The sequence below is a fragment of the Manis pentadactyla genome, chromosome 3, assembly GCF_030020395.1.
Source record: "Manis pentadactyla isolate mManPen7 chromosome 3, mManPen7.hap1, whole genome shotgun sequence".
NCBI classification, from domain to species: Eukaryota; Metazoa; Chordata; class Mammalia; order Pholidota; family Manidae; genus Manis; species Manis pentadactyla.
The window spans coordinates 135,009,724-135,037,410 of NC_080021.1; the positions used below are offsets into that span (position 1 = coordinate 135,009,724).

Genomic DNA, 27,687 nt, shown 5'->3' on the forward strand with positions numbered 1-27,687 from the left:
TCTTTTAGGAAAGAGAGGAGAAATACTTCCCAACTTATTTTATGAGGCCTGTATAATGCCAATACCAAAACTAGGCAAACATATTACAAGAAAACTATAAAACAATATCCATAATAGATACAAATGCAAAAATTCTTAAAATATTAGTCAACTGAATCCAGCAATGTATAAAAATAGGTTTAACATTAAAATACCTATCAATATAAATCATATTGATTCATATAATAGTATATTAACAGAATAAAGGAGAAAAACACATGATTATCTCAATAGATGTAGAAAAAGTATTTGATAAAATTCAATCGACGTTAACTATAACAAATCTTGGAAATTAGGACTAGAAGCATCCTGATTCTGCTAAAAGATTCTATACAAATCTTACAGCTAATATACTTAATGTTAGAATATTGAAAGTTTTCTGTCTAATTTCAAGAATGAGATAAGGATGTCAATCATACTACTGGGATCTTACCTAGCCAGGGAGATAAAGCAAAGAGAAAGAAATATAAGGCATAAAAACTGAAGAAGTAAAAGTGTCTCTATTGGTGTATGACATGTTTGTTCACACAGAATATCTTAAGGCAACTACTAGGACTAATAAGTGAAGAATTCAGGAAGGTAGTGGATGTGAACTCAACATACAAAAATAAATTTGATTTTTATACTACCAGCAAAAAATTAGAAAATGAAAAAAAACCCACTGACCACAGCATCAAAAATATACTTACATATAACAAAATACGTATAAGGCCCATACCCAAATCTATAAAACACTGTTGAGAGAAATTAAAAGCCTAAATAAATGGAGCTATTATTCCATATTAATTCTCCTCAAACTGTTCTATAAATTCAATATAATTCAATACAATTGAACTCCAAAACCCTAATAAAAATCTCAACAGATTTCTTCATAGAACTTGACAAAGTTAAGTGATTAAAATTTTACCTGGAAAACAAAGGGACAGCAGAAAGTAATTAACAGAAAATTGAGTATAAAGATAGTCAAATTGAATGATGATACAGAATAAAAGGATCAGAAACAGACTCATACATATATGGACAAACAATACAGTGTAAAAATGGGCAAATGGCTTTTAACCTAGTCAGTTTGGGGTGCTTTAACAAATAACCATAGACTGGGTGGCTTAAACAACATACTTTCATCTCTCATAGTTCTGGAGTCTAGGAAGTTCAAGATCAAGGTGCTGGCAGATCTGGCGTCTGGTGAGAGCCGGATTCCTGGTTTTCAGATGGCTGCTTCTTAGAGCCTCAGATGACAGTAGAAAGAGGAACTATCTATTCTTACAAAGCCACTAATCCCATCATGAGTGCTCTACTCTCATGACCTAATTACCTCCCAAAGATTCCACCTCCAAATAACATCACACTGGGGATTATAATTTCAACACATGAATTTTGGGGGGATATAAACATTCAGTCTATAGCAACTTGAATACACATTTCTCCAAAGAAGATACAGGAATGGCCAAAAAAGCACATAAAAGTTGTTCAACATCATTATTACAGAATTGCAAATCAAAGCCACAACAACATACCATTTCACATGAACTAGGGTAGCTAAAATGGAGAAAACAGAAATAACAAGTGTTGGCAAGGATGTGGAGAAATGGGAAATGTCACACATTGCTGGTGGGAATGTAGAATGGTACAGTCACTGTGGAAAATGGTACAGCAGTTCCTTAAATAATTAAACATAGAGTTACATATGATCCAGAAATTCCACTCCCAGGTATATATACAACAGAAATGACAGCATATGCCCACACAAAAACTTGTATACAAATGTTTATAGCAGCAATATTCATAATAGCCAAAAGGTGGAAACAACCATATGCCCACCAAAGGATGAGTGGATAAACAAATTGTGGTATTTACATACAGAGAATATTATTATGCAGCCATAAAAGGAACGAGGTACTAATAGAAGCTACAACTTGGATCTGCCTGGGAAGCATCACACTAAAGTGAAAGAAGCCAGACACAAAAGGTCACTGGGATGATTGCTTTCATATGAAATATTCAGAGAAGACAAATCCATACGGATATAAGGCAGATTAGTGGCTGCCAAGGGATAGATAGCAGGAGGGGGTGATTACTTAACAGGTATAGGAGGCCGTTCCTTGGTGATGAAAATTTTGAACAGAGATGGCGGTTACACAACATTGTGAATGCACTAAATGCCACCTAATTGTATACCTTGAAATGGATAATTTTTGTTATATGAATTTCACCTCAGTAAAAAAATTTTATCTTACATTTTTATGATAATGCACTTATGTACTTGTGGTATAATTGGTATTATTTTAGTTCTTGAAAAAAGTAAAAATAATATGTAAAATATCAAGTTAGTACATATCAATGTTTCAATAGGAGCTATTTTTGTTAGTATCATTCCACTCAGAAAAGTAGACTTTATTCCCTGTATAAAATCTCATATGTCATAATAAACAAAGATTTTCAGTAAATTATGTTATCTAAATGATTATAAAATAATGACATACAAGAATGGTCAAAACTTGTGCTGAGTTTTAATATATTCTAACAAAATTTGTATTCCTAACCCACATATGTAAGGCACTATAATGCAGGAGTTATGACAAAGACTTTGGAGTTTGACCAACCAGCTTTATACTAACTATGTGACCTTTGGCAATTTACATGTTTCCATTAATTTCAATTTTTTCATCAGTAAGATAGGAACAATGATGCCTAATTAATATATATGTTTAATGGAAAATATCCTAGACCTTTATAAGTCTAGGGAGAGGAAATCCGGGGACCAAATACCTCTAAAACCGAAATCAGTCAAAGGGAAAAATAAAGTTTAAAATCCGTTTAATGCTTACAAACCAGTCCGGAGCTGTCTCTCTCTTCTACTCTGGTAGAAGCAAGCAAGGACCTCCCCCTAACCTCTCAAGTTCAGGCACGCCCTCGGTTGCCCAGGTAATTACCCACTGATAGGAGATGAACTTCTCTCCACCCCTGAGGATAAGCAAATGCACTAAAGCCAGGTGAGATATTCTGGAAATATTACAGTTTTACCCACAAGCCTGGTACATAGGGTTCATTAAATATAAGCTATAACCTCAAAAACACATGATTACTCAATTCAACTTAAATTCATTAATGTGTTCAATAAAAATACATTTATTATCTACCACATGTCAGATACTGTCCTGGGTACTGGAAAAGTCTAGATGCAAGGTGTATTTCTATCTTCCAGCAGTGTGAAATCCAGCTGATTCAGTGGGGAGCGGAGGAGTGGTGGGAAAGGAGATGAGTTGAGGAAGTACAGTTGAGAAAAAAACTACACTGATCAATATTAGATAAAGTTAAAGAACAATTCAGCAGGAGACTGATATCAGCAAAATGGAGGAGGTACTATGTAGACCTCAGATTAAAGGAGGCAGAAAAGATGTTCCACAAATGACTGAGTTTAAGCATTAGACTATTTTAATATTTTTAATATAACCTCAGCAAAAAATCTTTGATGTATGCCCACAATTTCCACTTTAAAATGAGTCAATTAAAGTTATTTATGCTTCATATTCAAAAATATGCAATCTAAGTTTAGAATTTGCTGAATTCACAGATGTAAATATTCATGACATTTTGAGTCTCACCACTTCTTGGAATATAATGTAATACTGAAAGAATCACAGATTTATAGGCAACTGGGGTATTGACTAGAAAAAGGGACATGAGGAAACTTTCTAGGATGAGGGAAATGTTTTATGTGTTGGTTAGAATATTTACACACACACACACACACACACACACACACACACACACATTCTTTTGAATTAAAGGTAATTGGTCCTCAAAGGCTACTGAAAAGGCCAAAAGATACCTATTAGATACTATATGACAATTTAAATGAAGCAATATAAGACCTAACCCATTGCTTTGTTCTTAACTCATCTATGGGTAGTTTCATTATAGGAAAACTATATGTCTAATTATGATCATTCATAATTCAATCTGTTCATTAGCCAAGATAATATACAATCTTAATTCTTACTTGTCAAATTCTATGAAACAAAGATACGTGGAATGTCTACTTTATTTATTTAAGAATCTCATCTTTGGAAAAGTTTCATAGAAGGTGACTAAATTTCTAGTTCTAATTACAGATTAGTTTTACTTAATTCACTAAATCCACTAATGATTTTAAAGAAAACCTTCAAATCTCATTTAAATAATGTATACTACTCCATACCAGATTACTTACCTAGCCCCCAAAAAGTAAGATGAAATAAAAATAAACTTGACTTTAGTTGAGAATACACATTAATTGGAAAGACTAAGTAAAATTACTGACAGGCATTTAGCTCATCATATCAAGGTGTGCTGGCAGTAATGTTATCATCATCCCAAAGGCAGACAGAGAAGGTGAGAAAATAAGGAATAGCATAGCGAATTTTATGGACAAGGATTGTAAATGGCACTCATCACTTCCACCCTCATTTCTGTGGACTGAACCTATCAAAAGCCCAAGACATGCAAGGGGAACTGGGAAATGCAGTCTCTGTTGCCTGGCCACAATTCCAAGAAGGCCAAGGTAGTCTCTTTGGTGGAGATCTAGCCATCTCTATCACACTATACTAACACAGCAGAGGTCTACCAAAATCTTAATAGAAACCCAGTGGCATATAAAAATGAAGTTTACAAAACTAATCTAAAAAAAAAAAAAGAACATGCTTTAATGTTCAATAGTTCTAAAATTGTGTTTAGAGCTGAAAAGAACAAAAGTAAGTATTTAAATCACCCACCTATAGGATAGTAAAGGGCCAAACTGCTTTTCAGAAATGAAATATCACTCTGGGAAAACTTTCTGGTTTTATAGGCATTCCTTTCTAAACTCTGCCAGGCAAACACTTTTATAGGCCATCTTTCCTCACAGTGAGCTCATGATATAGAGTAAATCAGAGGCAGGGAAATAATGCTATAAACCTTCCTTTAGACCAACAGAAAAAGGCATAGCAAAAATTGTCTCTTAGAGGATGGGAAAAAAAAAAGCCTACATTGCTCATTTTTCATTTCCCTGGGAAAAAAAAAGGTAAGAAAGGAGTTTGGAATCATACTTCAGAAAGTATGATGATTTTTGCTTGCTTTAAAAAAAAAAAGCAACAATAAAAATAAAGTGCTATTTTAAAGGGGAGCCTAGGCCTTTTATCTTTACAAAATTTTCTTCTTAAAATCTGAGCTACATGCCAAAATAGGCAGTAGGCATATGGGTGTTCATTTACAATTCTTCTCTAACTTTTCTATATGTTTGAAATGTTTCATAATAAACTCTTGGGAAAAAATTAGTTTGGAAAATAGTACTGATTCCATTTTTTGCATATTCATGTATATGTGTTCATGAACATGCATATATGAACTATATGCAAGCATATATTTGTATATGTAGTATATTCAACACTCTCAACAAGATGCTTCCAATTCACTTATAAAATACTCAAGTTCCTCCTATTCCCAAATGATACAAAACAAAAAAGAAACTCCCTCAAAATCCCACCTTCTTTCAGGTCACTTTTGTTCCCTTTGAAAGCCCCTTTTCTTACGGAGGTGAGCATACTTCCCATGTTCATGTCTTCATCTGCTCCATTATGGCTTGTGTCCCCTGAATTTCAGCAAAATGGCTCTTGCTCAAGATACCAATGATACTCATCGCTAGATTAAAGGACATTTTTGAATCCTCATCCCTTGAAGAATATAAAATATTAAATTCACTTACTTTCAAATTTGAAATGAGAGAAGAAAACTTTTAAAACAAATTTTTAAAAAGAAGAGCTCAATTTCATATGATGGCCAAGTTAGAATGTAAGATGGGGAAAACTTAAGAAGTAATAGCAGAAAAAAGGAAAACAAAATGAAGATAATACTAAAGTTCAAACAATAAATGCCAATGATCTATTTTCATAGACCATCTTCACCAAAATCTATCATTTTGAAGTTCCAGTGAACTCTTAACATTGTTCACATTTCTTCAACTGTCTTAGTCAATGTGTCTACAGCTCTATCTTAAATGGGTCTCCCAAAGGGCCTATTGACATAGAAATTATTCTCTGAGTTACAAGAACAATAACCAGAAAACTGGTCCCCAAGGATCAGACACTCCACCAAAGTATCAAAATCAGTGCAGAGACTATTTCCTAATCTTCAGAAGGTGAGCCCACAAAGACTTTCACGGCACATTCACAGCACATAGCACTACTCAAAGGCTTCCAAGATTTCAGTGTCACGTAACAGAAAATTTTGCAGTAAAATCACTTTAAAAATATAAATGTAAAATAGGAATTTCTCTGTAACATGGGGTTCAGAGATGATAGCTACTTTTGAGCCTAAAACCTGAAGAAGAATCTGAATTGTACTTAGTAGTTTTAGGGTGGGGTCGCCCAAACAGCAGGTCACTTTTTGTACACCTTCATGTCTCTAATTTCGAAGATGAACAGGCATTACTAGCTAGTCAAAGAAGTGTGGAAGAGAGCACTCTAGCATGGGCAAAAGCATTACAGTATATGTAAAGATAGTCATAGATTTATTTTCCCCTAATATTCATTGATGTATGTTGGTCACAGATGGTGGTTTCTTGAAGGCTCCCCTTTACTCTTGCCACCTATTCTCCTGAGAAAGTAAATTCACTTATTCCACAGGCAATTATTTAGCACCATCAATGTGCAAGCCTTGAACGATGTGAACTGCCTGGGCTTAGAGGAGCAGAGAGAGAGGATGGCTAATGACCATAACACTACATGAAGGACTTAAGGCAAAACTAATCTTTCTATACCAGAACTTCACAAACAGTTGCATCATTTGACCATTTTTAAATGTTAAACTTAGTTTTTCACTTACCTTTGAGTTCCACTAACAATGGAAGTGTCATGAGGAATACAATAGCTTAAATTCAATTGTAAGGAAGGAAACCCAGAAGGACTTAATCACAAACTAGAAAAACACTCTTAAAAGTCGAGAGCGACTTTTAGTGTAAGTCTAGCTTCAGAACTCTATAATATTTTTGGACCACAAACCTTTGAGTAGGCAGCTTCTGACAGGGCTCCCCACATCCCTCTTGGTGTCCACAACCTTGTGCAATCTCACCCCTTGAGGACAGGCTGAACCTAGCAACTTGCTTCTAAGGAAGTGAATCTGGCAAAAATACAGGGCTGTCTTTTCTGCTCTTAGTTTACAAAGACCACAGCTTCTGTCCTACTAGTGCTCTCTCGTGCCTGCTCACTTGCTCTCCCTGAAGCAATCGGCCATGTTTTAAGAAGCTCTATGAAGAGGCCCATGTGGCGAGGAACCGAGGGAGGCCATTACCAGAGGCTCATGGGAAAGCTAGGCCTCAGTCTAACAGCCCAAGAAGCTGCATCCTGCCAACAACCGCCGAGCTAAATGAACCCTCCCTACGCCAACCTTGAGATGACAGTGGCCTTGTGAGGCAGAGCCAGATGACCCAACTGAACCTTAACTGGATTCCTGACCCACAGAAACTGTAGGATGATAAATGTGCACTGTTTTAAGCTGCTAAATTTTGGAGCAATTTGTTATACAAGCAATAGATCCTCTCTGCAGAAAAGTATATACATGGATAAGTTATGGCACACATTTAGGAAATAGAAGACCTCTCTGAAGTCCACCAAAAGAACTCCTAGTGGCCCAGGGATCCCAGATTAAGAAACTTCTGATATGATAAATTCCAAACATGCACAAAAGGCCTGCAGGAATTCAATTTAACCATGCTACGTATCTTAACAAACATCAGAATACTTTCCTTCCATAAAGTATTACTAAGAAAATCAAACTATTTTAAATATAGCTGATATCTTACTACTAGATTACCAAAGATAAAATCAAGTCAAGTCATACCAAAACATTATTTTGAATAAGTATTTCATAGGTACTAAATAAGTACTGAGGATAAAATAATGACCAAATACCATCCTTAACTTTGAGGACTCTCCTGTCTAATGGTGAGACAGACACACACACACACACACACACACAAGCTATCGTGAGAGTTGGGAGCACCAACCGAGATTTGCATAGGGTATCCACTCATGTACATAACAGAAAGACTTCACTGAATTTTACTATAAAGCAACTAAAATAAATACCTGAACTGTTTTTCCAAGTCCCATGTCATCACCAAGAATGCACCCTCTCTCTTGGATGAAGTGTCCATAGAGAAACTGGGCTCCTTCCCTTTGGTAGTCTCTCAAATACCTATTAATAGTGTAAGGAATAGTGTCTCCATCTTCAGATAATCGAAAAGCAACAGCAGATGATGGAAATTTTTGGTCTGGGAAATAAGGTTTTTCCAAATCCTCATCATCAAATATAAAATTCCTGGAGCAATCTTTAACAGATTTTATTTCTTGAAGTCTTTTAAGAGGTACTTTCCTTTCTTGAAAATCTGAATATAAGACAATTGCAAATGGCTTCCCATTTTCATCCACTGTGACAGACTTTATGCTTGCTTCACAGAGTTTTTCATTATCTGGAGAAGGGGCGAGACATCTTTCTCCTGGATGCCAAATGTCTGTAATAACAGAGAAAAAAATAACAGAGAAAAAAATAAAATTTCCAAATCTATTACCTCACGTCAAAAAATTGATGTCACATAAATACTCTTTCCAAATAAATGAAACAAGGTAAATTATACTTACAACATGCATTTATAATTTTCCTGAAATACATTATCAGATGTTCTCTTATAACAAGCAGAATAAAGGGTACATATTTATTTCCAGTGGTTCTCACCCTGGATGTGTGTCATCATCTCCCCATACATGCTTGGATAGTACTTCTGTCAATTCAGATTCAGTGGGTATGGGCCATGGACATCTGGTTTTATTACTTTCTTTGGTGGTTATTGTTGAATTCAAAAGGTGACTGACGCACAGCCAGGGTTAAAAACCACTGATTAAAATATTCATGATGACTCATGAACAATGTTTATTATTCATGATATGGCAGAATAATAGTGACTAGGTCTTGGTAATGAGTAAGCTACCATCCTCTGGATGGCAATGCTTAGAATTTCTTATAGCAAGAATCCCAGAGGACTTGTAGGGTTACAACTGTCATAATCCTAGGAACTCTTTTTCTCAGACATTTCTCACTGAGATCAGATGACCACAGGTAGCTTCCTAGGGTCCACCGGATGATTTCGAGTTGGGGTTTTATAACATTCATAATTACAGGACTTGTATGTCTACATTTTTTAGCAAGAATAGCTCATTATGCTATTTTCATCAGTAGTTCCTTAAAAGCAAAATCATTATTCCCATTAACTTTGGTAGGATTGTTTGACCTAACAATCAGAAGTACACAGAGAAACATGTGTTGCCCCGCTCTAATCTTTGGATCTACACTCTCTGAGAACTGTTCACTATTCTAAATGACACTAAAAATTTCACAGACATCGAATCGTACTAAGTGCTCTGGAAGAGGAGAACAGAGCGCTATGGGAAAGAGGTGCTGAGGAGACATAAAGGGGAAGAGAGGATGGAATTTCTCCGTATTCAAACTCCAGAACAAGTAGCTTATGTTGGGAGGATTTCCTGTTTAACTGAACAGGGATGGGGGTAGGAGGGGTCTGACTCCTTAGGATTTGCTCCCTATCTTCCTCTTTAACTTCACTCCTACCCTCTCTCCCTCTTTAATTCCAAACTGGCCTCCTAGCTATTGCTCAGCTATGGCGAGCATGCTCCCACCTCAGGGCCCCGGAGCTTTGTTTTTTCCCCATACTTTCCCTAAATAGCGAAATGACTGATTCTTTCATTCATCCGGGTCTCAGCTCAAATGGCATCTCCTCAGAGGTGTCTTGTCTACCACTCAAGATAAAATAGCAGTTTGCAGCCACAGTCTCTTCCTTTACACTGCTTGGTTCCATTTTCAGGGAAAAATAAGAAATATCTGTAATTGTTTATCTCTTCACCTCAAATACATTTAAGTTCCCTAAAGCAGGGACTTAATTTATGTTCACTGCTACATCCTGGGCACCTAGAACAATGTTTGAAACTCAAATACTTGTAGAATTAACAAGCTGCTTGTTTATAGCTAACATTTGAAGGTATATGTGTGTCAGGCTTGTGCTTTAGATGTAGAAATTCATTTAAGCCTCACAACAACCCTTTCAGTATGTCATGCAAATAATATTACTAGTTCCATTTTACAAATGGTGAAACATAAAGGTTAACCAACTGGCTCATGACCACATAGCTAGAAAGGGGTGCAGCTCGTATATGAACCAAACTATCTGACCTTGAGGCTTCCCTGCTGTACCAGCTCACACATGAAGTAACAATTCCCTGGCTGTGAATAGCCCTTGCCCTTTTTGAGGGGTGACCATCCAGTCACTATAATCTCCATTCAGCAGTTTCATTTGCTTATCTGGATACTTACATGTGTGGCCCCTGGGCTACAGTATCACGGATTCCTAGCCTCCAGAGTTGAGGCTTGCCACTTAAACCTCTCTGAACTTTAGCACTGAAATCCTCATCTATTTAATGAGATCGGTATCTTCCTCAGAAAGCATGTAGATAAACAATCAGCATGTTGCTGGGCACAGAACAAGGACTCAATATCTGGTAGCTTTTACAGCACCACCAATAATGAAAGCTATTAACCTGGGGACAAGGCATCCCAGGACACTTGTGTCAGATAACCACAACCTCTTTAAATCTTCTAGCTGACCTATTAAAGGTGGAATATAAGGCCCTGCCTCAGTATATGATATGATTATGCTCTCTGTGTGGTAAAGTGAACTAAATACTTCGGCCTTTACTCATCTATCTATTTAACCACAAACTTCCACCTATCACTAAGAACAGGGGCATAGAAAGATAAAGAATAAAAATATCAAACATTTACTGAGTGCTTGCTATGGGCCGGACGCCGGGTCCGTAAGTGCTTTGCATACACCATGTCATCGGATAATCACCAGAACTCAGCAACGGTCTCAATTTTACAGAGGAGAAAACTGCCCCAAGATGCTCGGCCAGTAACTGTCTCAGCCAACACCTGATCCAGGGGCGGCCTGCCTCCAGAGTCCAGGTTCTCCACACCGGATCGCAAAGAATTCGGAGTCCGCAGTCTACAGATGTCACTCAGTGGAGCCACAGCGTAAATCCCTATCCCCAAGGGACCGGCGGGCACGGGTCCAGCCCACTGCAGAGAAGCAGGTGCCTGGGCAGAGGCGACCTCGGAGCGCGTACCTTTGCCGGCGGTGTCCTCGCGGGGCTTGGGGGCCGAGGGTTCCATCCGGCCAGGGGGAGGGGCCTGGCAGCCCGGCCGAGGCGACGGCGGAAAGCGAGGGGGCGGGCAGGGGGGCGGTGTCCAGTACCCCCTCCGGCAGCCCTCCGCTCATCGCCTCCTGCCGCCGACGCCGCGGGACGGGACGGAGCGAAGGTGGAGCTTGAGCGTGTCCGCGGAGAAGGGACGGCAGCGTCCGAGGCAGCTGCAGAGCCCGTGGGCGCCGCGGAGGCTGGCCAGGTGGCGCTCACCCTGCCGCCCCGGGCTCGGCCGCCGGGGAGAACAGCAGGCGGCAGGTCGACCCCTTCCGCTTCCTTTCCGTCGGGCCTCCCTCCCCCGCCCACCGTAACTCCACCAGACTCGGGAAATTCCGCGAGAACGGGCTGCCGAGCGGTCCTTGGGATCTCGCGAGAACAAAATCTTATTTTTATTTATTTATTTATTTATTTATATTTTTACGTGGGCGGAGCGATCTGCCGGCGTCCTTCCTGTAACACAGAGATCTGCGGTCGTTGCAGGTACCGCGGGGTCCCGGTAGACATCGGTGGGCTCGGACTTGCTGCGGTCCTTACAGGACGGTCGGAGGGTGGTGTCCCGGTAGGACGCCGTGGCGCCCGTGCCCTGGCCCGTGCTTGGTTCCTACTCGTGTTGTGCGCTCTGGCTGCTGGGAGGCGAGTCGGTCCCTCGGCCTGTGCGGTGCCGCGGCCCCGGACGCGCCACCCGGCCTCCCTGGCGTCCGGGACCGTGATGCACGGAGTGACAGGACTGCTGGGAGCGCAAACCCGGAGGCGCGCCTGGCGCTGGAGGCTCGGCAATGCTTTCCCTGAGCGCGCAGAGTTAGGGGGGCGCGCAGTGGGCCGTCGCTGCTCTCACAAGCGTTTGCGGGGTACCGGGCCGCTGATCTGCCACTTTTCCCAGACGGCACACATTCATTAACCCAGTGACCCCCGCCCACGTTAAAGCGTTTTCGTGTACATGGTGTGATTCGTGGAACGACATTGGCCCGAACGGACCTCTGTTACTTTCCTTGAGCCGCTGTAACAAATGACTGCAGAGTTAGTGGCTTGCACCAGCACAGAAGTTTTATCTCACATAAAGGTGTTATTAGCCTGCTGTTCCGTGAGTCAGCCCCACAACGTCTCAAGTGTCACGTGGGCTGCACGCTTTCTGAAGGCTCTGGGAGAAGCCATTTCCTTCCCTTTCCACCTTAGGCGGGCTATTATTCACTTTCCTTGGCTCACGGCTACCTTCCTCCTGACCCCAAAGCTAGATGTTGCAACTCTCTGACCCTGCCATAGTTACTCTTCCTAACTGCAGCTGGGAAAGGTTCTTTGATTTTTAAGGGCTCATTTGGTAAGATTGCACCCACCTAAATAATCAGGCAGGCGACGCTCCCCGTTTCAAAGTCTACCCTTAATCATATCAGCAAAGTCCCTTTCCCGTACAAAGTAACATACTCCTGGCTCCAAGGACTAGCATTTGAACATCTTTGGGGGAATCGTTCTGCCTACCACGTCTTAAATGAGGAAAACCATATGACTGTTTGCTCTGCAAATAGATACCTGTTCTTTGACAGATACTAAAACTTAGCAGTACATTTAGTAAAAGGCTTCATCTAGAATAGCCCTTGTTTACCAACAAGTAAAAACTTTGTATCTAAGAAAAACATCTAATTCATCCACTATGTTGAGATGTGGGCCTTCACATATGGTAAAGAGGTTCAGTCGTTTAACTTCACTGCTTCAGGGTCCTCACCTCTGACAGCAATGAACCCACCTAAAGATAGATTACTGTAAGAAATAATGTAAAGGCCTAAAAAACACCTGGTCATAGCAAGGAATACCTGTATTGCTATTACTATAGTTATCAGTGGAATGCATCCACCTGAAAGTTGCATTCTGCATAGCCATTGCTTCAGTTTAATATTTTGGTTAGTAGTTGGTCGTACATTATTACTCAGATTAGAATGTTAGATTTTAACTTAAAACACTGGGTTGTAAGGTATATTATTTAGGAATGGTTGAAGAAAAACCTCATTGTAATTGTAATTTTTTATTTTAACATGTATCCTAATACTAGAAATTTTAAAATGTGGGAAAAAAAATCTTGGCATTGATTAAATATATCTATTTTACTTAGAGTCTTCTCACATTGTCTCTATGATGGTGATTGGAAATTTCAGTCAAGCTTCCTTTTTTTTTTCTACAACTACCAAAGAAGTTTGATATTTCCCCCCACTGAAATGACTTGTGTAATATTGTCTTGCTTTTCTAGAAGTTCACTGATTTAAGATATTGATCCTTTAAGAGCTGACTTTTATATGGAAGTGACAAGACAAATTCAGGTGTAAATTTTGATTTAAACAGAAGAGATCATCTGGTTTAAGGATTACCCTTGTGACTGACAGAAGAGAAGGGGGCCTCAATTTCTGAGTACTTATTATTTAACCTCACCATCATGGTTATGATGCCTACTGAAGCAGAGCAATCATGACATAAAAATACATTTTAGTGAATTAGATGCATCCCAAACATTCCTTTGCCACCTTAGCAGACAATGCCTGCCTTGTCTAGGTGCTAACGTTGCAAACATCCAACACTACCATGCTAATCCCTACAAGGTAAAATTGAGAGTGTTGCACAATATTTGGGAATTCCTGGAGTCAGTATAAATTATGTTGGGTAATTAAATCATGTGCAAACCCATTGGCAAAGGAGGATCTACCAAAATTAAGCCTATTAAAACTACAAGAAGAGAAAAAAACACAGATGATCATAGCATAGGCATTTCAAAAGAGTATATCTTGACTATCAAAGAGGCCCTTGAGAAAGATGATTAAACATTCTAATATACTGGAAAATAGTCTCTATGTTCACATAGCCAAGTCAAATATCTATATGGGTTTTATGTATATATGAAATATATGTATAATATATATATATATGGTTTTATATAAACCTCTAAAATGGTGAGTTAATCCAGGAGAAAGACTCAAGAAAAAAATAGATATGTGTCTTAGTCCATTTGGGCTGCTATAATAAAATACCATAGATAAGGTAGCTTATAAACAACAGAAATTTATTTCTCACAGCTCTGCACATTGGGAAGTCCAGGCGAGCATGGTTGTGTTCTGGTGAGGATCTTCTTCCTGGATCATGGCTAGTGCCTGCTTGCTGTGTCCTTACAGCGGCTAGACAGCTGTGGTATCTTGTTTCTAAGAGCACTGATCCCATTCATAAGGGTTCCGTCTCATGACCTAATTACATGCCAAAGGGCCCACCTTCTAATACTGTCACACTGGGCATTAGGATTTCAACATATGAATTTTGAGGGGGCATAAACATTCAAATCATGGCAGCATGAAAACAAAAGACAACACAAGAAACTGAGTCTTAGAGTTTAGCTTAATGATTTTAGGTGTATTCCTCCCTTGATACAGTGTCAAGGGAAAGAAAGGAATAAGAAGAGATGATTGAGGGCAAGGTAGACACGGTGGAAATAGGTATGTCCTTTGCCAATAAGCAACCTAAACCTTCAAGTTGAAAAGTCAACATTTACAACAGTGAATATACTTAACATTACTGAACAGTACAATTCAAATTGGTTAAGAAGGTAAATTGTGTGTGTGTGTGTGTGTGTGTGTGTGTGTGTGTGTGTGTGTGTGATTCACTATAATTCAAAGATAAAAACACTTGGATCAACAAAAGGAAAATTAGAGGCTTCATCCATGCATAGTGAAATATATATAGTGACTGGCAAGTTAGATTTAAGAATATGATGAGTATTGTTACTTGAGCCTTCACCAATGCCATTTTTACTTCATAGACTCATTAAATATTAGACTTGAAGAAATCTCAGGGATCACTTGATCCAGTGCTCTAATTTATAAAGATAATAAAACAGGTTGGAAAATGTTAGATTATTTACCCAAGGGCATAAATAGCAAATAACAATATAAGAACTAGAACATGATTCATGATTCTCAGTCCAATATGATAAGTGTATAAAAATATTATATAACAGAAGATATTTTTAGATTTGAAAAATTGAAACTTGATTCTATTTCATGTAATATTAAATATCTTATATCAGATAATCCTAAAAATCCTGCAAATAAAACACCAAGAACTGTAAGTTGGAATACTCATAAAAATCCTAAAGGTGCATGGCTGAGCTTGGAAAAAAGTATGTAAAATACTCATAGGCCAATAAAGGAAGGAGCTAAAAACTAGCTCATTAAGCTGGCCCTATGCCACTGCCATCCTGAAGGCATTTGCCTATCTCAGTTACTAAAAGATTTGAATTTAACAGTTTTGTGGGGACAGAAGACATGGTCTTAAGCTCTTTCAAGGCTCTAAATTGGAACTGGAACTCATTTTGAAGTCAGAAACCCTGAAAGGTAACAGCCTTAGTGAAATAGTAGGCTCATAAAAGAATCTGCACAGCAGAAAACTGGGGAGGATGATGAAGAGAGACTAGTGTATCTTGGCATGGGCTCTGGATGTGTGTGTGTGTGAATTTCCTCTGACATTTTAAAACCACAGCCATGCCCTCAAATGGATTTAAGATTTGAATTCACATAATCTGCATGATCTAGGAAACCTCAAGCCGAAATAATGGCATAACATATTGCCAGGTTAATTGCATCCAGGTTGGTGGAAAGAAGCACACACGTTCTCTCTAAAGGAAAACATGTTAAAACAGATTCCTCAAAATCCCCAATTATAAAGCCTCATCAAACAATTCACAATCCCCAAACTGCAGAACACACACACAAATAAGCTACCATGAACAAGAGGCAGTAGAAAAAATATGCAACAGCAAAAGGTCCCTAGTAATTTCAGTTCATGTAAGTACCAGATATAAGTGTGTTTGTTTAAAATATGTTCTGATATTTTAAAAAATGGAACTGAAAACAATGAGGAACAGAAAAAAAGACATTGTCAAAAAGCAGCAAATCGATTTTTTAAACAACCAGAGCTTCTGGAAGTTAAAGTTCTAATTATTGAAACTAAAAACTCAATGGTAAGCAGTAGGTTAAACACACTCTAATAGAGATCATGAGCTGTAAGATCTAAAGAAATTTTTGCAGTGCAAAAAGTCAAGTAGATGGAAAATACAAAAGAAATGTTAAGAGAAGTGGACTAGAATTTGATTTCTAGAAGTATAAATAGGCTTAGAAAAGATAATATTCAAAGAAATGAAAGCTGACATCTTTAGATTCAGGAAGCATAATGAATTGGCTCATTATAAAGAAAAAAACATACTAGCAGTTATAGACACATTGAAGTAAAGTTACAGAAGAAAGTAACAAAGAATCTTGAAAGCAGCTATTATAAAAACATAACCTTTCCATACTAGAATGACAATTTAACTGATTACAACAGATTTCTCAATACTAACAAGGAAGCCAGGAGACAATGGATAGTAACTTCAAAGTGCAAAAGAGAAAACAGCTGTCAACCCAGAATTTTATAGTCAGCTAAACAACAAGGAGAGCAAAATAATATTTTCAGGCAAAACCAAAAGCATAACACTAATGGACTCTCATTAAAAAAAGTTTTTAAGGATTTAGGACTCAGAAAAAATACCTGAAATGTAAGAATGATTAGCCTAACAAATTTAACATACAACCATTGACTGTAATAATATTATAATGATGAAGATGATGGTGATGTAATTTAGATACATAAAAATAAAGGAAAATTAAAATACTGGAGAAAAATAACTTAAAATGTGAAAATAGTGAAAGAATTTAAGATGTTTAAGATATTTCTGTTTGAAAAGAGAAGAGTAGAGATACTGATAACTTTTACTAACTGAAGTATTCACATAAGATGTCAGGGTATGTATAATTTAAAGGGCATATTAAAGGAATGTATAAATTCTTAATATAAAGGGATAATAAAATTCAATCTAATACAAGGCAGGAAAGGAGAAAAATAAAGCAAACACATGATTAATAGCACAAAATAGTAAAAACTAATCCATGTATTTCAGTAAAAGCAATAAATGTATTAGATTAAATTTTCCTTATAAAAGGGACTTGGATTGGATTAAAAACTAAATCTAGCTGTATGTCACTTTAAAGACATACACATCTGGAAAAAAAAAGGCAAGGTTGAAAGTAAAGTAAAAAGATTTAATAGAGAAAGAATAAAAATCAGACAAAACAAGCTTTGATTTATAAAGCTTTAAGGATAAAGAAATTAACCTCATAAATAATAAAAGGTGGTAAAGAAGTTCTGAATTTATCACCACTTACAGTCTCAAATACATGAAAGGTATCAGAGTTCAAGGGGTAACTGCTAAGTCCACAAACATGGTAGGAATTTTTAATATCCTTCACAATTGTCAGATTAAAAGGAAAAGTAGAATTGAGCCACACAATAAATGGACTTGATCTAATGGACATCAATAGAATACTCCATTCTGTTGTTAGAGAATAAACATCTTCACAAGCACATAGAGGACATTTATAAAAATTGACCATGAACTATGTTATAAAACAAAACCTCAACACCTTTTCAGCAATCTGCTTCACAAAGATTATGTTCTTTGGTCCCATAAAATACATTAGAAATCAACATTTAAGCATTTTTTTTAAAGATGATATATTTGGAGATTTAAAAATACTTCTAAATAACTTCTGGGTCCGAGAAGAGAGCATGATGGAAATTAGAAAATAAATATGGAACAGTTTAAAAACATGTCTGAAGACTCTTTCACCTGAGTTCCTAAAATGGCAAACTTCACATTTCAATGTAAGATAATCTTCCATGTAAGATTTCCAAAGGGAGTCATCAACATAGACTTCATGACCCTAACTCCTCATCTACAATGAGGGTATAAAAGTACAGAATGGGAGGGATTAGAGGATAAGGAATGGGAGATTAGAGTAAGCAAAGATGTTTTTGATAGAACTAAGGCTAAGTCCCACGTATCAAGGCAAGCAAAAAGGGCTTCAGAGGGATTACCTGTAAGGTTTAGTAATCATCCCTGAAATTTCTAGGACATAGTGGACTATTTGATTCAAACCTCAGAAATCTGAAGGGGAAATATTGTGGCTAGCTAACCACCCTGAAGTCGAGTAAGAAAGGTTGGTACACTTGGGGCCACCTTACTCCCAGAGTTTATTGTGACAAAGAACGCACATTTCCTCTAGGCCTTAGGTGAGAAGAAAGCCAGCAGAGACTTGAAAGTGACTTCAGTAGAGGACATGGACAGCATGTTGACTTCTTCACAGTCAAAGTAGTGACTCTGAAGAAGACAGGGAAGCATCATGAAAGAAAGGGAGACCTATACAATCTCATGACAATGCTAATGAAATAAAACCATTCCTGTCTTCATCTCCTTTTCCCAAATCAACTCTGGAAAAGTAAGAAGCAGCCTGGTGAGCAGGGGAGGAAGGCAGAGTCATAAATCATATAAAAGAAGTAATTGCCTTACTTTTTCCATTGCAGACAACTGCCCTGCAGCAGGTATGAGCTCTGTGTTCCTGGAGCAGCTTGCACAGAGTTGGTGAGAGTTAGGTGGGCAAATACTGCAGATCTGTGTTCTGATAGCTGACTGCTGCTTATGATCACAGAGGTGCAGAGAGAGGCAGCAGCTACTTCTGTTGCATTTCCTTGCATTGTTACAAGCGCCTGTTGCTCTGGCAAAGGTGATGTCCAGGGTATCTAGAGGGCCAGTGCCCTTTTCTCCCTCCTTTATTTTTTGCCTTTTTTTCCCTTTCTGGAGCCAGACATTAAAGACTAGGACATTCATGAACAACTGCATAATGGGGAAAATTAGAATCACACATGCCCAGGGAAAGGCTCAGAAAAGACTTGTGAAGACATTACCTTTACACCTCACTTTGATCCTTGGCACAGAGGCAGTCTACAATAATAACAATAACAAAACAGCAAACACTGGGGAAGGGGGAATTTGACACTATTAAATTCAAATGCCCAGTTTTCAATGAAAATCACAAGGCGTACAAAGAAATAGGAAAATATGGCCTAGTCAAAACAAAAAAATTAATCAGATCCCTGAAAAAGACCTAATGATACTGGACAAAGACTTTAAAACAACTGTCTTAAAATGCTCAAAGAATTATGGGAAGACTGTGGAATCAAGAAAACAGTTGTGAACAAAATGGGTATAACAATATACAGAAAACCTAGAAAAAAAGTTTTGGATGAAAAACTCACTAAAAAATTCAAAGGCAGATTTGAGCAGGCAGAAAAATAAATGGACTTGAAGATAGGACAATGGAAATTATTGAGGCTGAAAAGTGGAAAGAAAAAAGATTGAAGAAAAGTGTACAGAGTCTAAAGAATCTGTGGGACGCCATTAAACGGAACAAGATACATATTGTGGGAATCCCAGAATGAGAAGAGAGAAGAAAATGGCAGAGAATATTTGAAAGACAATGGCTGAAACCTCCCGGTTTGATGAAAGACATGGCTGTAAACATTCAAGAAGCTAAACAAACTCCAAATAAGATGAGCTCAGTGACCCACACCAAGACACATTATGATCCAACTTTCCAAAGCCAAAGATAAAAGAGAACTTTGGAAGCCAAATCAAGTCATCACATACAAGGGATCCTCAAGATTATCTGCAGATTTCTCATCAGAAACTTTGCAGGCCAAAAGACAGTGTACCAATATTTTCAAAGTGCTAAAAGAGAAAAACTGTCAACCCAGAATCTTATCATCTGTCTTCAAAGTGGAGGAGAAATTAAGACAATTCCAGATAAACAGAAGTTGAGGGAGTTAGTGACCACTAGATCAAGAAATGCTCAAGGGAGTCCTGTAAGGTGAAATGAAAGGACACTAGAGAGTAACTCAAAACTTTATTTCTATGGAGAAATAAAGATATCTATAAAGGCAAATACATGGGAAATTACAGAAGCTAGTTATTATAAAAATAGCTTTGCAACTGTACATCTTACTTTCTATGTGACTAATAAAATTTTAAAAAAATCATTAGTGTAAAAGCTAGTATTACTGTAACTTTGGTTTATAAGTCCAAATCCTGTTTCTACAAAATTTAGGAGACAAATTCATTTAAAAGTTTTATTTATGTTTACAGGTGCACAATGTATAACTGTGTAATTTTGTGACCTCAAACTCTGAAAAGGGATAGAGCAGTGAAGGAGCAGAATTTTTGTATGTTATTGAAATTAAGCTAGTATAAATTAAAATTAAAGTATTATAGATTTAGGATATTAAATATAACTCCAACAGCCACAAAGAAAATAGCTACAGAATATACACAAAAAGATAAGATGAAATTTAAACATTTCACTACAAAAAAATCATTTATATACAAAAGAAGGAATGTAGGAAATGAAGGACAAAAAAGCTTATAGGGCATACAGGAAACAAGGCACTATGGCAGAATTAAGTCCCTCCTTGTCAGTAATTAGTTTAAATGCAAATGGATTAAACTCTCCAATCAGCAAGCAGAGATTGGCAGAGTGGAGAAAAACATATGAACCAACTCTACGCTATCTATGAGAGATACATGTGATACCAAAGACACAAACAGGTTAAAAGTGAAAGGATAGAAAGGTATTCCATGCCAATAGTAAATGAAAGAGAGCAGGGGTAGATATGTTAGTATTCTGACACACACAAAAAGCTGAAGTTAGAACTAATAAATGAATTCAGCAAAGTAGCAAGATACTAAGTCAACACACAAAAGTCAGCTGCATTTCTATAGACAGAGAACAATCTGAAGCAAAGGAAATTATAGAACATTTCCATTTACAATAGCATTGAAAAGAATAAAATACTTAGGAATTAACCAAGTTGATGAAAGATTTATACACTAAGACTATAAAACATTCCCTAAAGAAATTAAGGAAGACATAAATAAATGGAAATGCATCCTGTGTTCATGCGCTGGAAGGCTTAATATGTTAAGGCATCAGTACTACCCAAAATGATCTACAGATTCAGTGTAATCCTCATCAAAGCCCCACAACCTTTTTTTTTTCAAAAATGGAAAAACCTATCCCTAAATTTGTAGGGAATCTCAAGGTACCCAGAATGGCCAAAAACAGTCTTGTAAGAGAAGAACAGAATTAGAGGACTTCCACTTCCTAATTTCAAAATTTACTACAAGGCTACAGTAGCCAAACAGTGTGGTACTGACATAAAGACAGACATATCAATGGAAAGGAATAGAGAGCCTAGAAATAAAGCCTCACATACAGGTCAAATGGTTTTCAGCAAGGGTGCCAAGACCACTCAATGGGGAAAGGACTGCCTTTTCAACAAATGGTCTGGGTAAACTGGACAGCCACATGCAAAGAATGAACATGCTACTCAACTTTAAGTTACCATTATAGAAATGAAATAGGTTATTTAAAACTTAAATATAAGTCTATAGGCTAACATTGCTTTAAATAAATGCAGTAAAACCAAGCTCACTTGCAATGACATTTTTAAGTGCCAAACTGATTTTTAAAGCTAAATTGTAATTGAATACAATTTCAGATGAAAGATATAAAAACAATCCTTGGACTTAACCCATATCTCCCTTTCCTCATGTTTATCCAAAATTATAATAGCTTAGAAAATTAGCTGATGTTAGTATCATTGAAAGACTATTTGCCTAACTAAAAAAATACTAATGATAATGTATTTTTCTAAGGAATTAAGTAAACTCCAAAAATCTATTACATACTCATGAGAGTCTTTTCTTCCCTCAAAAAAGATTCCAGTCAGGAGAGGGGCTGGGCTGGGTGGGTGAAACAGGTGAAGGGGATAAAGAGGCACAAAATCTCAATCATTAAAAAAAAAAGACTCTAAATAAGTAACAGGAATTGCCTTTGAATAACATCTAGATAGTGCACAAACTGTACATTTGCCTTCCCTAAGCAGGGTAGAAACACTAAATATCTGTATCACATTAAAAATTGTGGGGTGGAAATATTTTTAGCTTTTACCATGGGCTCCCATAATGGTCTTCAGATTACATCTTTAGGGTCCTTTTTAAGTCTTCTAACATCCTATGTGAATTCTATTATAGATGATTTTTCCCTAAGTTATTTTAGACCACATCACCTCATCATTGGTGACTTAATACCTGAGTTTCATTGCTTAAATTCTTCAAACAAGGCAACTGTTTCAAAAGAGAAGCTATATACACATGGTTTTAAAAGTTAGAAGTTCAAATTCAAGTATGTGTATATACTTTGTAAAGATGGTTGCTAAAATTTTACTTTTTAAATATGCTTCCAAAGGGAATGATACCTTAGGAACCATTAAACAATGCTAAAAATGAATCCGGTGGTCATACAGGATGTGTAGTCTCAGGTAGGAGTTTATTCTGAAAGCAATTGTTTTATCACATTAGCCTATATTCATTATTATATAAAAATGAGATGTCATGAGCTGAGAACTGAGTAAAGTTTGGTTAATAAGAAGTTAACTTGAACTAATTAAGATGGGGAAATATGAAAAGCATGTAAAAGTTAAAGGAGTTTATTTTTAGATTGGATACTACTCTTTTCTTTTCAATATAAAGCAACTCTTTCAGGAGAACTGCTCTCCCCAGTTTATGCATAGGTATTTGACAGACTGGTGGAAATACCCCATACCACTTTTTGCACAGTAGAAATGAAATACCCAAAGAATTCATATTTTTAAGACTGTTAACACCTTCTCAAATTTTGTCAATTCATTCAATTTCTGTAGAAAAAACATGGGCTTTATTTTTCTTACGGTTAGTTATAGAATTCACTTTTACAAATATTCTCAATATCTGAACGCCTGCAAGAATTTCACCATCCAAAGCATTTTCTTAAGGTCTTTTTGCATTTACCAATGTTGTCATAATAATGCCCCTTGTGTCTGTGAATTGTCCTGAGGCTTTCTATATTCACAGCCACAGGAGGATCTATCTTTTCTTTTTCTACCAACTTTTTTGTTATTTTGCTTCAAGAAAGACTGTATCAGTTCCTAAGTCTGTGACAACTTGCAAATTTGCATGACTGTTAAAGGTAGACATTATTGCTATTACTGTAGATGGTAGTTAAGAGAAGCAGAGTATATGATGGTGGGGGCTCCCACATGGTTGGTTAGCATTAGAAAAAAGTACCACTAAGTAAAATAAACCTACAACTATAGCAAAGATTATTTAAGCAAAGAAAGTCCCTGTTCTCTCTTTCACTTTTGTTTTTTAACTTAGCATTCATTCATATAAGTGGATATTCTTTACTTACTGAGGTATAATTGACGTATCACATTGTATTAGGTCTCAGGTTTGGACCATAATGATTCGATATTTGTATATATTGCAAAATGATCACCACAGTAAGTTTAATTAACATGCATTACCACACATAGTTACAAATATTTTTTTCTTACGAGAACTTTTAACATCTGATCTCTTAACAACTTTCAAATATATAATACAGTATTATTATTAACTATAATCACCAAACTGTACATTATATCCCAAGTAGGGATATTCATGAAGGAAAAAAATAAAACTACCACTTCTTTCTACTTTTAAGTGTTTTAACTATTATTTAGTGGTACATATCACTGGTCTAAAGGGGTACAGTGCAAATGTTGCCATCTGTGTTATTCCTTCAAAAACAGGTAGTCCCTCCAAGTTTGTCACAGTATTGTAGGGATATAGACCAAAGGTCTATAGGTACAGTGTGATAAGTAATGTACAGAGGGCTGCTGTATTTTTTCCTGAGACTGGTATAGTTCAGCCTCCTGAAATATAGTATATTTCTTGAGACTAGTATACTTCACAAAAAAAGTGTATAAGCCAATGATAATTTGCATGGTTCTTTTCCTAACTATATATTTTTTTATATTTCATATAATCCATAGACCATTTAATTGAACTAAGTTCAATGTTAAATTATTGAATATTGAATCATTTCTTATTTTTCTGCTCTGAAAGTTACCTAGCTATGAAGACAAATTATAAAAGAAATATTAATAAACTTTATAAAATTTTAGAAAAGTTGGCAGTCCCCTTAGTATCTATTCATTTGGTCATTCACTTACTCAATAAATGTTTATTTAATGCCTTACCATATGCTAGGAACCCTGTTAGGCACTAAAGATACAGCCATGAACCACAAAGACATGGTCCCTACTCTCATAAAAGTCAAAATTAATAACATATATAAAATTGTTTGCTAAAATGTGTGTATTGAATAGACTCTGAAAAAGTTAAATAAGACAAATTGTTGTTGGAATAGTTAGACCCATTATAGTAAGACTAAAGAATATAAAATATAAAGAAAACCTACCAGAGAGTAACAGATCACTCACATATGAATAGGTAACATACTCATTTTAGACACTTCAAAAACTTTTGCAGGAAGATAAGAGTTATATTTTTTAGTATTGAAGGTGAGAAAAATCTCCAAAGCTAAATATTTGCATTTATCTAGATTGTCATTTAAATATGAATGCAATAAAAAATAATCTCAGCCACTTAAGTCCTCAGAAACTTGGCCACACAAATACCCTGTTTAAAAAAAGATCTTGGCTACAATAGCAGTAGAAGACTTTAATGCTCCACTTCCAATAATGAATAGGATTACTAAACTACTAGAAGAAAAGGAAAGAGTGGACTTGAATAATACAGTAAACAAATTGGACCCAACAGACATATACAGAACTCTCCTTCTGGCAACAATATAATACACATTTTTCTCAAGTGTACAAGGAACATTTTCAGGAATAAATATATGTTAGGCTACAAAACAAATCTTAACAAATTTAAAAAGACTGAAATCATACAAAGTATCTTTTCCAATCACAATGGAATGAAACTAGAAATCCACAGAAGGGGAACTAGAAAACTCATAAATAGATAGATATTAAAAAACACATTCCTAAATAACCACTAGGTCAAACAAGAATCACAAGGGAATTTTAGAATATCTTCAGAAAAGAATGAAAGTGAAAACACAACATGGTTAAATCATGGGATGCAGCAAAAATAGTGCCAAATGTGAAGTTTATAGCTGTAAGCATTTATGTTAAAGAAGAAAGGTCTCGAATCAACAAGCTAACTTTACAACTTACGGAGTTAGAAAAAGAACAAACTAACCCCAAAGCTAGAAAAAGGAAGGAAATAACAAAGATAAAAGCAGCTATAAATAGAGCTTAGAAACAATTAGAAAATGAAACAAAGATTTCTTCAAAAAGATAAACAAAATTGACATATCTTTAGCTATATTGACTAAGAAAAGGATCACTGAAATAATTAAAATCAGAAATGAAAATGTGAGCATTACAACTGATTTTATAGAAATTAAAACTATAAGACAGTACTATAAACAATTGTACACCAACAAATTGAATAACCTAGATGAAGTGGACAAATTCATAGAAACACACAACTTACCAAGCCTGAATCATGAAGAAGTAGAAAATCTGAATAGACCTATAACTAGTAAGGATATTAAATCCATAATCAAAAAAATGTCAGCAAACAGAAATCCAGGCTTCACTCAAGAATTCTAACATATATTTAAAGAACTAATACCAACCCTTTTCAAACTCTTCCAAAAATTGAAGAAGGAGCATTTTTATTTCATGAGGCCAGCATTACCTTGATACCAAATCCAGCCAAAGAAAACTACTACTGATATTCTTTATGAATATTAATGTAAAAGTCCTCAACAAAACCTGCAAGCTGATTCAACAGCACATTAAAAGGATAATACACCATGATTAAGTGGGATTTATTCCTGGAATGCAAGGATGGTTCACATATAAAAATCAGTCGATGTAATACAACATACTAACAGAGTGAGGGAAAAAAACCAGACATGTATTTAACTTAACTGATACAGAAAAGGCACTTGATAAAATTCAACACCCTTTCCTGGTAAGAACATTGAACAAACTAGGGATAGAAAGTAACTACTTCAACATAATAAAACCCATTTGTGGAAAAATCACAGCTAATATCATACCAATGATTAAAGACTGAATATTTTTCTTCTATGACCAGATACCTGCTTTCACTGTTTCTATCCAAAATAGTACTGGAAGTTTTAGCCAGAGAAGTTAGGCAAGAAAAGGCATCCAAACTGGAAAATAATAAGTTAATTTATCTCTGTAGATGACATGATCTTATATGGAGAAAATCCTAAAGATTCCACACACAAAAAAAATGTTAGAAATAAAAAATGAATTCAGAAAAGTAGCAGGATACAAAGTCAATATGCAGAAAGTCAGTTGCATTTCCATACACTAGCAATGAACAATCTAAAAACAGCCCAATTCAAAAATGTGCAAAAGACTTGAATAGACTTTTCTCCAAAGAAGAAATGCAACTAGCTAAAAAGCACAGGGAAAGATGCTCAAAGTCATTAGTCTTTGGTAAACACAAGTCAAAACCATAGTGAGATACCTCATTTTGTGCCCATTAGAATGGCTATTATAAAAAAATAAAACGGAAAACATCAGGTATTAGTGAGGATGGGGAGAAATTGGAACTCTTGTGCATTGGTGGTGAGAATGTAGTTATCAAATGGTGTGGAGTGTAAAATGGCAAAATGGCATGTCAGCTCAGAAACTTAAACACAGTATTATCATATGATTCTAGAATTCTAGATTCTAGAATTATTATAGATCCAGAAGTTCTACTTCTGTTTTTACACTCAAATAATTGAAAGCAGGGACTCAACAGGTATTTGTATACTCATGTTGATAGCAACATTATTCACAATAACCAGAGGTGGAAGCAACTCCAGTGTCCATCAGTGCATGAATGGATAAACAAAATGTGGTCGATACACACAATAGAATATTATTCACCCCTAAAAAGGAAAGTCTGATGCAGGCAGCAACATGGATGAACTTTGAAGACATTGGGTGGTGAAATAAGTCAGACACAAAAGGACAAACACTACATGATCCCACTTCTTTGACGTACCAAGTGTAGCTGAATCCATAGAGACAAAGTAGAATGATGGCAGCCAGAGGCTGGAAGGAAGAGGGAATGGGCACATTAAATTTACTGATTAATTGGCACAGACTCTCACTTTAGGAAGATAAAAAATGTTCCTGAGAAAGAGAATGGTGATGGCTGGACAAGAATGTAAATGTACTTAATATCACTGAACTTGTACACTTAAAAATGTTAAGATGGTAAATTTTATGCTTTGTGCATTTTATCACAATTTTTAAAAGTATAAAATCTTGGACTCGAAATTAGGGCGGAGCCAAGATGGCGGCGTGAGTAGAGCAGCGGAAATCTCCTCCTAAAACCACATATATTTATGAAAATATAACAAAGACAACTCTTCCTAGAATAGAGACCAGAGGCCACAGGACAACATCCAGACCACATCCACACCTGCGAGAACCCAGCACCTCGCGAAGGGGGTAAGATACAAGCCCCGGCCCCGCGGGAGCC

General features: G+C 36.6%; 1 protein-coding gene across 6 annotated transcripts in view; it reads right to left on the reverse strand.

Moving 5' to 3' along the window:
- Nucleotides 1-27,687, reverse strand: part of ERCC6L2 (ERCC excision repair 6 like 2) — a 210,056-nt gene that overhangs the window by 170,694 nt on the left and 11,675 nt on the right. For 2 of the 6 annotated variants that reach the window (XM_036904383.2, XM_036904385.2), the window contains exons 1-2: nt 11,247-11,626; nt 8,142-8,566 (exon numbers count right to left, since the gene is read on the reverse strand). In XM_036904383.2, the coding sequence (XP_036760278.2) occupies nt 8,142-8,566; nt 11,247-11,292 (471 nt within the window). In that variant the 5' untranslated portion in view covers nt 11,293-11,626. Of the gene's footprint in view, nt 1-8,141; nt 8,567-10,972; nt 11,132-11,246; nt 11,627-27,687 lie in introns of those variants that run through there. The other 4 variants (XM_036904381.2, XM_036904379.2, XM_036904382.2 and 1 more) reach the window with 3 other exon arrangements.